A 12,766-nucleotide genomic window follows, 5' to 3' on the forward strand; every position below is an offset into this window, starting at 1 on the left:
TCTCACCCATCTAAAATCGGCGATGTTCTGGTAAATAGGTAGTCTTTTTTTGTTTACTACTGAAGGATGAACTGGAATAAAAATCGATGGTGTTTTGTTTGAATTTTAAACTCAGATTAAGAATCTCCGCCCCCACCCCTTTCCCTCTGTTTATTTTTCCATCTCTCCTGCCTAAATGATGTCAATGGAAGCCGAGCTATAGAGCTATTTATAGAATACCCTCCTCCCATCTGAATCACATGGTTCAGAGCCTCTGCACAAAAACTACCTCAAGAGAAGAGTCCGCTTGAATCGAACCAGTGAATATTTATGAACGGGCTGACTGTCACATGATGTTCCCACTCCGTAATGTTGTTGAGTTTGTCTCAGAAAATGCGGGTGTGTTGCCCGAAACGTCACGTGGCCAAGCTACGTAAGACACGTCCTCCTAATTTAGTTTTTCATACATTCGTTTATCCATCCATTCATTCATTTCGATTTAGGATAGGGTCTTTTTTTTATTAATGGACCTAACCTCCATGCGGAAACTATGTCGCTTGAGCTGGGTTTCGCATACATAAAATGAACTGGGAAGCCATGATATTTGCAATCATTTTTAAACTTGTGCATTGGCCACGTTGTATGGTCCTCAGCATTCCCTCCCCCACGTCTTACTCACATGCATATTACGTAATGTAACAAGTGTTTCTCCTACTCAAGGATTACAGCTATGACCCCAGCAACTAGATTTAATACTGACGGGTTATGGCGGCCGCCACCCCTTTGCCACTGGACTTATCCAGAGGTAAGGTCAGAGAACACACACATGGTGGCACTGCATTGAAAGAAAAAAAAAGATTGGAATATTTTTATTAAATACAGTTTATGAACAGTCGACACATAGCACACAGACAGAAATTCGGATTTAAGGCCTGGACGGGGTCGTTAGTAATATAGAGCCCACGTGAGCATAAACCTACATTCAATACACTACTTTCACATGTCAACTCAATCCACTGAAGTAGAGCATAAATATATGTAGGTAAAAATCATATTCTAGTGCCTCAGAATGCTCCCGTTCCCAGTTCCACTTCATCATGTACCATAACAGCAAAACAGAACACAATACAGAAAAACATACACGAGACAATATACAATAAATGAACCGAACACAGTTAAGACGACACTTCCCTGTACATGAATCAACAAGACACCTCCATATAGTCCGGACCGGGGCTGTCGGACAACACCGATCGAAGGCAGGAACTCAACATCAGGCGAGTGCCACGGCCTCACAACATCCAATGATCCACGGAGAGCACACCCACTGCACGAGCCGTGATACCATGTTCAGGCAGATAAAATTGGAACAGTGTTTGGAAATAGTGTTTATTCTGCGCAAGACAAAACAACGCGTGCACATGCATGAACAGGACGATCCCTCAAAATCAGAATACTCTGTAAATAAAAGCCTTACCTGACTTACATCGAAGCCACTCCTAACTATAGCCTATACATTCGACTCAGGGTACGGCCTATTGGACATGTGGGAGCATTAACAAACTCCTTATAGATAAACACAGTTATACATGTTAGTCCAGATTCTTGTTTTCACCTTTCTGGGGTCTGATCCTCTAAACGAGACTTCTGTCTCCAGAGTCTCTGACGGAGTCCCAGGTGTTCCTAATTAAACACTTAATTACGGAAGAACACACTGCCTTTACAGATTCACGCCAGTACCAAACAGAAAGTCTCCCTCACAACAAACAAACGCTAGGTTTGCTGCAATGGCGATGCGGATGCAGAGTCTTTCAGCAGTGTATGTTTTTATGTTGACTGTGAGCCCCTAACCCAAGACAATATTTTATCATTATGTGATAGACAATAAAGTTTTGGGAATTTGAACTGAATTTGAATTTAACCATTTTGAACTGTTAGCGTCGTCTAGTACTTGAAAATACAAAAGTCAGCAGCAATCGTCTAATCTACCATAGATTAATTTCTCTATCCCTTTATCCAGGTGTTGAAATGTCACTTTCCCTGTTCTGACGAATTCGACTAAACATATAGATTTATTTACACTTTACCACGAATTTAAATATAAGATTGGCTTCATCGTTTAGCACAGAGCTGATATTGGACGTGTAAGAAGGTTAGTGTTCTATTTATAGCGGTTTGCAGATTCGTAACGGCGCACGTGTGGAAAATGCTTCCTCGCACTCCTACTGAAGTTGACATGTTAACATTCACTCGTTACTATATTTAGAAAGCCTCCCAGTCCTGTTACTATTCCAAGCATTGTACATGAGGGGGCGTTGTGTTTTTTTTTTCCTTTTTTTTGTGAAAGAAGAGTAAAGTTCTTTTCGGCACAGCTCTAATCCTCAGTGCAGCCCTGTTCGGTGATTTTTCAACAACGATGCGTGAGAGCTTTGCACACGACGATCAAGCCCGGTGTTACTGAGGCATAATACTCTCGTGAAGAAGATCAGCAGTGCTGCTGATGTTGACATGGCATTATTCATCACGATGACGAACGTTTTAAAACGGCTCGTTGCTTAAAACACTGAGAAGTACGACAGCATCTCTTCCACTGGTTCACAAACACGAAACGATTTTCAAATTTTGAATTTTCAGAACAATTCAGAAGGATCTCTGCTGAAGGCCTGTCCGCTATTAGAGGTGGAAGAATGAAGAACAGTTCTTCCGTTGACCAGTGCTTTGATAATCCATCATTGGGAATACTATATAAGGAAATTGAAAAATCTTCCCTCAGACGTTTAATTGCTGACTGTGTAAAAGCACATCTTCTGAAATATTCTCAGTCTAAAGACAAAGGCGGTGCCTGTGAATCATATTCAGAAGAGCCCTTCCAAACGCAGACTCTTCTCTCTGATACATGTATGGAACATGTTACGGTGTGCAGAAACATGTATGGAACATGTTAGGGTGTGTAGAAACATGTATGGAACATGTTAGGGTGTGTAGAAACATGTATGGAACATGTTAGGATGTGTAGAAACATGTATGGAACATGTTAGGGTGTGCTCCGAGGAAAGTTGCAAAGTCATTCTAGAATTTTTTCCCCCAAACCTACGCTACAAGTGAACAAAGGCAGGTTGAAGTTGGAGACCATCCTGAAAGGTCTGGGGACTTTGCAAGAGCAATGTGATATATGTCAATGTGACACATTATTATATTTAGAAGGTTTTTGTTACACAACCTGCACCACACAGTCTCTAATGAGATGATGAAGGTGTCCACAAACTCTGTAAACAGGATTGAGCAATTTCCGACTCTGCTGTTTTGAATCAGGTGAGCGTGGGGTGAGCTTCACTATGTGAGGTCAAAACAACCGTTTGTGTCTGCTTTTCTGCTGTATAACAGGAACATTTGCTGGGAGGGGGACACGGTCTCACTCTCATGGACCAGATGCATTTTTTGCTGAGTTCATTCTAATTTAGTTTGAACTTTCTTGTAGCGGAAAAAGGTCATACGCATACATGGGCAAACATATTTGAAATGTAATATTTTTAGAATTAGTCATCCATTAAGTAAACTCCATCAACTAAAATTATTTACAAATTGCACAAAATGTACAAATTGCACAAAACAGCAGGAAAAGAGATAGCAAAAATGTCAATAATTGTGGCATTAATCACAATCTCTTGAAAATAAACTTGAACACAACTATTTTTTTTTCTGTGGACCCTTGGGATCTGTATGAAATGAAGATGCAGGTGGTATGGACTGGTCTAGCTGTAGTGTGATTCTCCCTGTGTCCTCTGTTTGGATTCTCTGACTACAAAGAGAGGCTGCTAGAGGTCAGGCGCAGAAGCTTCCAGAAGAGTCCACAGATATTCTCCTCAGTCACTGTACTTCTAGGACCTGTGAAACATTCAAATTTTGGACATCTGGGCAAGCATACACATAAGAGTAAATAAGAGCAACGGACCATAGGAGAGAGAAACACATGAAGCCCAGGTAAGCCCACTTTGAGTGAAAACATGAGCGCTGGGGCTACTGAATGTGTCCATATTTGGTGTTCAAGCTTACAGTAAAGATGATTAGCTTCGTGTGCCAGTGCTCACAAAGTTGTGTTGGACTTTTCAGTAGCAGTCCTGAGGTTATTAAAATGGTTTCAACTGTTTGGTGGATGTTGAGAAGTGTAGAAATTTATTTAGATGTCTTTATCTCATGGGTGCTTGTTCTTGTGTTACGTTCTGCAGAAAAATCACATTTGAGCAGTTTCGCTCTCTGTCGTAGATGAAACGGGCCTCGTCTCTATGTCTCACAGAGTCAGTTTGTTCTTTTGTGTGACATCCTACTTTGTGTGCGAGAGTACATAGTCAAGGCCTCGAGGCTCGGCAGCCACGTCGTAAAAGCAGGCACACTCTCACACCAGTATGAATGTATGGTGTTGAAACGCTTTCGCAGTATCAACTTTTATATCTTTCAGTGTACAAACCTGTTTATGAAAGAAAACCAAGCAGAGAGCAACAGGTTTTGGGATAAGCTACAGGTGAAAAGGAGGGGGAAAATGGACTTCGCTGATGCAGTTTCCAGCTGTTTTGACCAAATGGCCCGCTAGATAACAATTACTAATGTACACACATGCTACAGGACAGTAATTCTACTCTGCTTAATACATTAAAGTTAAGACCTTCTCAACCTACCACATATATTTTATTTGCCTGCTATTACAATCTGAGGCATGTCAGCCTGTGTTTCAGCCTTAAGCACTTGTTTTATGGCTGTCTTATGTTCTCCTGATACAATATATCTCTCCGCTGGATGATTATTTTCAGATGTGTGCGTGTGTATAGATGCGAGAGGTGCCGACTGGTTGGTTTGGGAAATACCTAGTCACGATCAATCAAAGCAATATTTGGACATGAGCATATCGCCCCCTAATGCTGGAAATAAGGGTACTGTTTGGAGAAAATGCGATAGAAAGAGAACAGACCAAAATGTACTAAGACTACATCAGAAGGAGGTGATGGGAAGGGAGAGCTAGTAGGAGAAAAAGGAGAAGGAAACAGAAAAGAAAATTCTTAAATGCAGACAAGTCTTCAGAGATACACGTCTTTTCAAACTGTGCTCAAAATAGCAAGAGACTTCAAGCTAGTTGAGCCGAAGAAAAGCTTTTTATAAGCCTCCCTAAAGACTGGAAACTGACAAGAGACTCTCACAGACAAAATATGTCATGGCAAGAGCTCCATCCTCTAATGATGTTTCATTAGCGGGCACGTGAAAATACTTTGTTCACACAATGAACACACCAACAAACTGTCTGTTGATGGGAGTCGTATTTTACACTTCAGAAGACCTGAGGCCACCGGTAAAATCAACAGAATGACCATACAGTGGTATTGTTCCTATTCTCAAATTAAAATTTCAGCTTTTTTTAAGCTCTAAAGGGAGAAAAGAAAAATCTCACCCATGTACATCTGTGGTCATGGAGTGCCACCTAGTGGTGAAACACTGGAGTAGCAACTCTGACATGCTCAGTTAAAAAAATTCCTTTGCGCACTACTTGATTAATTTTCCATTTGAAGGTCCATCCCAGTTTATCAGGTTTTTGTAGATCAACCAAAGTTAAGGCTAAATATTTTTCATGCACTACAGACAATGACAGGGTCCTTTGTCTGAGAGAGGCTTGTACCATCCAGTAATACACTAGATACAGTATCATTTTCGTTTTGTGAAATATTTTGAGGTAATTTCTTTGGCACTACATCATTTCTGCCTTTCTGATGTCAGATATGTTCAGATAAATTATATCAGTAATGACAAGATTCGCCACTAACCTGCACAAAGGTGTCATGCCCACCAACTGTTCCTCTTTTGGGGATGGACAATAAAGTTGGAATGCTATCAATACAATTTGACAGATGTTTTTTTAATCCAAACCATTTTAAATAACTTAACAGGAAAATAATACACTAATGGAAGCATGCAGGTGTCAGAGGTAAAAACCCTACTGAAACTTAATGCCGTAAACACAAAGTTGTTTGGAGATCCTTACTGAGGCTGCAGAAGCAGAGTAAGGCAGTGAGTGAAAAGAAACAGCCACATTCAGAAAGACTATCGTTTTCAAATGCTTCCTTAGGACAATGTATTTTTGTTTTCATCAAAGCATCTACAGAAAATGTTGTATTAAACTGGTTTTACATCACAGTTAAAGGCATGACAAATTTGAGTATGTAAAATTTTATCAAACAAGGACAAGAAACCTTTTCTTTTTTAGGAGAGGGGGAACAAATTTATGATAAAACTCAGAGGAAACAAACTATTCGTTCATACAAAGTTCAGGAGGAATATTCTAGATAAACAAAAACTCTAAAAAATTAAAGTTAAAAAAAAAAGTACAAAGAATGTATTTCACCACATTGTAAAATGTGAGCAGTGCTGCTCTGTTGAAAAAGTACATCTTGGCAGTCTCTTGTTCCACAACAAAAAAGAAAAAAAGAAAGAAAAAAACAAACAAAAAAAAAAAAAACACACACAAAAAAACAAAAAAAGAAACCCAAAAACATTCACCAAAGGGAAAAAAAACCCATAAAAAACCCATCACTCCTGGGAAATCTATGACAAATGTATGAAAATGAAGCACTTCGTTCTGTAGTCTGGAGCAGAGTGGAGCAGAATTCGGGTGGGGCGGAAGCATGAGAGAAGGGTACAGAATGGTGAGGGCGCGTGGAGGAGGTGGTGGTGTTGAACTGCAGCTCATTGAGAGCATAGGTTATGATAGGTTTTAACACACAGTCCTTCAGTAGATCCGGCCCCGGCTCCGGTTCCCTCTACTGCCCCAGCCTCGGCCACGCCCACCTCTGAATCCACCCCGCTGCTCTGTAGACACACACAGAATCAGTCACAAATGAATACAGTTAATACAGACATTACAACAGCACAGAGAAACAGTCACAAATGAATATAGTTAAGACACACATTGTGATGATCAGCTTTTGCAAGTGTAGACATGGAAATATCGACCAAGTCCACTTTTTCAACGCTGATGAGTCTACTGATGAGTCCCTCAGGCCAAATGAGACGTACCGTAGGAGAAGTTTCCAATGGTACCACTGTATTTCCCACTGGGGGGGTTGTAGATCTGACGTGCGTCCCTCCTCGGCAGGGGGGAGAGTTTCTTCATCACCGCACCTGCCCCTGCGTCCTCCCCAGACACCCGCTTCTGACTACACACACACACACAACAGAGTCATCATGAAATCATCAGAGTTAAGCCACTGTAATCTCACTGACAACAGAATCAGAGGAAATGGTGCTGATCTGCTGAGATCCATCACTCTGTATGGCAGAGGTGTACTGCTATCTACAGTAGTAGTGATGTGCTTAGGAAACATACCCCACTACTGCTGCTGTAGCCTCAGGCTTCTGCACGGGCTTCCAGGAGAGAGTGACTGTGCTTTTGTAGGATGGTGGGTTGTGGAAGAGATCCTGCAGACAGCAGAGACAAGAACTGAGTTGACAGGACATAATCTATGAAATCTTCCATGCCATGTCATTCAGAAACAGAATGAGTGAACAGTCACTGTGTCCAGTCTCCTCTCTAACTTTGAACAATATCTACACTTCTCCAGCGGAGGTCTGACATGACCACGGATAACTCAGACACAGGTTTTGTCGAATTTGTTTAAAGAGGAAGAGGCATTTAAATGTGCTGGTTAGCACGAGTGCTCACTGGCAATTCTACAGTGGCCGTGTTCCTCTTGCCACTGTGGTTAACAGTAACACTGTAAACACCCTGCTTTTAAACCTCCATGCTGCAAATGTTTGGTTATCACTGCCTAGAATACCAGTGAAAAAAAAAATCAACCAGAACATCTTAACTACTCTTTTCTCTAAGTTTGTCTGGACACAAACTCTGTTTAGCATCCTCTGACTTTGCATTCTACTGTTATAATTGTTAATTACTGCAGACAGCTATTAACAATTCAAAAACCCAGTCAACTTTTTGCCTTCGACAACGCTGGTGGCTTGCTGACTGCTCCGTTACTTGGTGTGTCAGACTGGAAGAACTGTGACAGTTAGCCAATCCTACATTAGCACTTATAAAACTCACTGGCAGGACCCTAACAGTGGGACTAGTTTAGGTGACTGAATGGAACAAGACTAATCAACAACTGCTCCCTGACAAGGCTGCACAACAAGACTCTAACCTTACTGTTTTCTTCTGGTGTGAAAAAGCTGATTATTTCAGTACATTACCTTGATTAGAACGTTGATGTTGTTGGTGATCTTCAAAGCCACAACTTTAATTTTGTTCTGCAGAGAACACCCACGAAGAATGTGTTTGTGAAAAAACATTGATACATCAGTAGATCGTAAGCCGTACATTAAGACCAAAGACGGTGGAGGGAGAGGACTACTTGTGGCTTATGGAAATAGCTTTATGTAGAAAACATTTTCATACCTCTTCTGTCTTAAGTGCATCACCAGTCTTCCCCTGCAAGGCCACGCGGAGCTGGCGAATGTAGACCTGCAAACCTCTTGCAAAGTACTGCAGCCTGAGGATGAAAGCCAGTTATAAAAACAGTATCACATACAGCACATTTTCTGTCAGCTCACATTTACACTCATGCCCAAGTCTTTTAAAGACATGGCATCACAAAATGCACCTTATAACTCTACTAAAAATACTGCTCTAAGAACTGTGGTCCGTCTAGTGACGTTCAAGTCCGTCAGCGTGAACACATCTCTTGCCTGATCTTGAAGTCTTTTAGTCTCTCTGCGTTGACCTTGTCGATGAGGAAGTCTGGTAACTTCTTTCCCAGTTGGTGGAAGCTGAAGAGCAGACACTCTACGTAACTGAACTGTAGTTTGGGCTCCTCGTTCCCAGCGTTCTCTCCATTCTCACCCTCCTCTGGTGGCAATGGCATGAACTCCTACACACAGGCACAGACTCAAAATGTAAACTAAATGTTATCTCAAAACCAAAACACCAGAATACGTCTCCTCTGAGAGATTCAAAAAGAGACCAAGACAATGTTTTGTCTGTTGCTGCAAGAAATTTTGCTTCAACTCTAAACAACAGGTTGGTCTGAGACAAACTGTTTGCATTAGTATTGAAGTTGAAGGTTTTTTACCAAAAGTTTCTCAAACAGCATTGTGAGATTGGCCTCCAGTTTGTCCATGTCCCCACAGAATGGACTCATTTCTGCTAAGAGCTTCAGCACCTGCACAGAACATATGGATTTTCACATATCACAAAATAGTGCAGCAAGATAATCCAATGGGATTACCCACAGTATTACAGGGCAGATATTGTGTGTGAATGCAGGGCACTGACCTCCAGTTGAATGTCCAGTTCTGCCACAGGACTGGTCAACATGCTGAGGTTAGGCAGGACGTGCTCACAGAAATATGTCACGAATCGAGTGGAGTGGACGTTTTTCTAAGAGTTTTAGAAAAAGACACAAGAGAGCTCAGTCAGGCACTGTATTCAGTTCCAAACTGATGATGATCCTACCACGATTTCAGAGAAGAATCTTCACAGGGGCTTTACTGGCATTAGGGCTGGGTTCCGAAGCCCGGTGCCAATTCATAGTTGGGCTGTGCATTTACATTCACACTGAATGAATGACAATATAACACAGTTTCAGAAGCAATCTAATGAGCTATAACTGTCCAAACCAGGTCATATGACATTTTCAACCACAAAAGACCCCACAGTGCATGTTAAGAGTGCCCTCCCCCCAAAATGTATATGCTCTCTCTTATAAAGGTTGAAAACAAGGGCCTGGAAAACCAAAAGAGCTGCTGAAGTTCATGTGATTCGGCCGAGTGGATGCACTAACAGAGAAGAGTGGTAAGGCCTGACGTGTGCACTGCAGCAGTCTGTCCACGCTGTCTGCATCCGCAGGGTTCAGCGGCTGCTCGAGGAAAGCCTGCTCCACCACCAGCTCCACCAGCTGCTGTCTGCCGCTAACTGTCTGCATGGTCTTCAACCCCGAAAGGATACGCATCAGAGACACAAACTCTTCCCCTGTCACGTCCTCCAGGACCTACGGCACACAGGTCAACACTGAAGGGTAAAAAGACTGGACAAAGCAAGTAAACACACACATTTATATATACACACACATGTTGGCCTCACCCCAAACAAAAATGTTTAGTGTTAGTGAGAACTGAAGTGAACAAATCTCCACATCAGGATAAAACGGGAGTACGCTAGGCCAGTACAGCACTGTTTTTTTAAGATAGGAAAGTGCCACAGCAGCTTGTAATGAGGCTGACAGACTGAATCCATTCTCATCACGTACTGATATCACAGTGGAGGAACGGGAAGTATGAATCACTTACTTTCTTTGTCTCCGTGAAGATGTAGTCCTCCACCTCTTTAGTCATTGTGTCCTCTGGCATCGTCTTCAGCTTGTTGCACAGGAACTTGATGGCCCTCTCCCGAACAAGGTCTTCTCCCTGTAGGATCTGACTGAATAGGCCTCCAAGAGTCCCTAGCAGTTAAGCAGGCCCAGAAAGAAAGCTTCAGTCTTCGCTGGTTCGACTGCCACATCAAAACCCTACCATCTCCTTTCATGTACATACTCAGACAAATGTCAGAAACATAAACTTCATAAAGCAACAACAACAAAAACACTTGTCAGAACAGTTATTACCTTTTGCATCTATTTTGAAAATGGAGATCAATGCAGAGTTGACTTGGTTAAATTCTGCAGAATCGTCTGAAATTATGAAATTGAAATGAAAACTTTAACATGGAACACAACAGGTGCTTAAATAACTTAAGAGTACCACTGAACTTGCCAGTATCCTTCTAATGCCACCAACTAGTCAATAAATCAACACAGCTTCCTTTGACATATTCCAGTTTGAGCATCACAAGAACAGTACAGTCAGGCAAAAACAATAAGCAATATGGAGAAAAAAAAAACATTCAGTGATAAAGACGTTTTAAGAGTATTATTACTGGAGTGAGTGGTCATGCAGTACCTGTCTGCAGTAACTGTGTGAGGATGTCTGCCACTCTGGGTAAATTTTCTCCGGCAGCAAATCGTGGGAGTTCTTTGATAGCTTGTCTCCGAATCTACAGACACATTCAATTTATCAAAAAAATTAGAGCACTGAATAACTGAAGCAAACAAAAACATGGGTAAACTAGAGGGCTGATACCCTGCTGCCATGATGGATAGGTGAAAAAGAGCATGTCACATTGTCACTGTGTTTTGAGAGGTCAACAGATGTCTTACCGAGACATCCTCATCTTCACACAGATCAAGCTGTGCGTTAATGGCTGCATCGGCCAGCTCGGGAAAACTGGTGAAGAATTTGGGAATGAACTGTGCCGCCAGTCGTTTTTCTTTTGGTCCACCCTTGACTCCATCTAGAATCACCTGATATGCATCTTTGTGCTAAACACCCGAGAAAACAATCCAATTTAGTGTGTTAACTGACTAATCACAGACACACAGAACGCACATTAACAAGCAACTCAAAAGAGAAGTGCTATAGTGTGTAGCTATGGTAACCCTTACCTAACTGCGATGCTTACACCTCTGCGTAACATTCTACCATCTGGGACTCGTGCGTATGTTCTAGATGATTCAAAGTTGCAAACTTAGCTATGAGTGCGCGTGAAAACGTTCAGAAGTACCACGCACGACGTTTGAAAAATACATGTATGAAAAGCTGCATTTTTACATTATTAAAGTGTACCCCTTTCTGGATTGACAGCGCGCTATCTGTTTCACGCTTGCGCACTAGTAGTCAATGTTCAGATCTTCGTGAAAATCAGTGAAAATGTCATAAATAGGGACGTTTTCGAAATCGGCAACATTCCACGTCAAACATTTCTGAGCCGAATATTTACGACGCTGTGGGGGATGCTGTAAAAATCATAGCTACAAGGCTTAGATTACAATAATTTGCACATCAGACGACTAGATGTTTCGACGTAGGGCAGCTGTGCTAAGTAGCCATTTAAGATAGAAGCTAACTAACTAGCCTACATTCCAACGTAATTATGTTCACATGTGTCTTGTTAGGACGCTGTCGAGTGGCTCATAGGCCTGACCTTATTAATTGGTAAAGATATATTGCAGGAGATTTAGATATTAACTTGAATAAAGACACAACCACTTAGCTCTTCAGTTAGCCAGTTAGCCACAGCTAAACCAACTGGCTGTCCAGGTCTACCACGCATGGCTAAGCTAATGCTCCTTTGCTTTTCAGAATACCTTAATGCTAACGCTGTGAGCTAACCGCGCTTAGCGACAGGAGACCTTGCTATGGCTATCATTAGCTGGCTATGGCTTACATGTTCGCTCACTACTTATGTTAAACAATAAATAATTAATTTAAACAGTGAGATTAGCCCTACAAAACGACAGTAACCCGCATAATTTAATAACGCATAAACACATCTACGTGCAAATACCAACCTGGCTCAAGTTATCTTTGGCGTCTGCAAGGATCCCGTAGTTACGGTAGAGCTCCTCTACTGTGGCCGCCATCAGCGTGTGACCAAATTCGCCAGAGATAAGACAGCGCTCTGTAGTTTTTCTAACTATTCCTATCCCACGTTTCCGAAATTTACCTTATACTGTTAAAGCGCTTATCACATCCAGTCAAACTGAGAGTAGGGTAAGACATACAAACTTTCAACACTACAATGCAGCCAACGACCCTATAAAACCAGTTGGCTAGCTTGCTCGTTATTTTGCGGGTTTAAGGTTTTCTGATTCTTCTTGCTCTAGATATAATACGTTGACCCTGCATCGATAAATCACTGCCACCTATCGGACAGGAG

General features: G+C 41.8%; 1 protein-coding gene across 1 annotated transcript; it reads right to left on the bottom strand.

Annotated features, from left to right (window-relative positions):
- Positions 1–6,526: 6,526 nt before the first annotated feature.
- On the bottom strand, positions 6,527–12,634 carry api5 (apoptosis inhibitor 5). Its single transcript, XM_030765783.1, has 14 exons — positions 12,399–12,634; positions 11,208–11,369; positions 10,951–11,044; positions 10,617–10,682; positions 10,303–10,454; positions 9,798–10,004; positions 9,290–9,394; positions 9,087–9,176; positions 8,704–8,885; positions 8,414–8,507; positions 8,209–8,265; positions 7,346–7,437; positions 7,036–7,175; positions 6,527–6,828 (listed from the first exon to the last, which is right to left on the bottom strand). The coding sequence occupies exons 1-14, from the start codon at positions 12,468–12,470 to the stop codon at positions 6,749–6,751; spliced, it is 1,593 nt and encodes a 530-aa protein (XP_030621643.1). The 5' UTR covers positions 12,471–12,634; the 3' UTR covers positions 6,527–6,748.
- Positions 12,635–12,766: the final 132 nt, after the last annotated feature.

Source organism: Chanos chanos, chromosome 2 (assembly GCF_902362185.1).
Source record: "Chanos chanos chromosome 2, fChaCha1.1, whole genome shotgun sequence".
Taxonomy (NCBI): domain Eukaryota; kingdom Metazoa; phylum Chordata; class Actinopteri; order Gonorynchiformes; family Chanidae; genus Chanos; species Chanos chanos.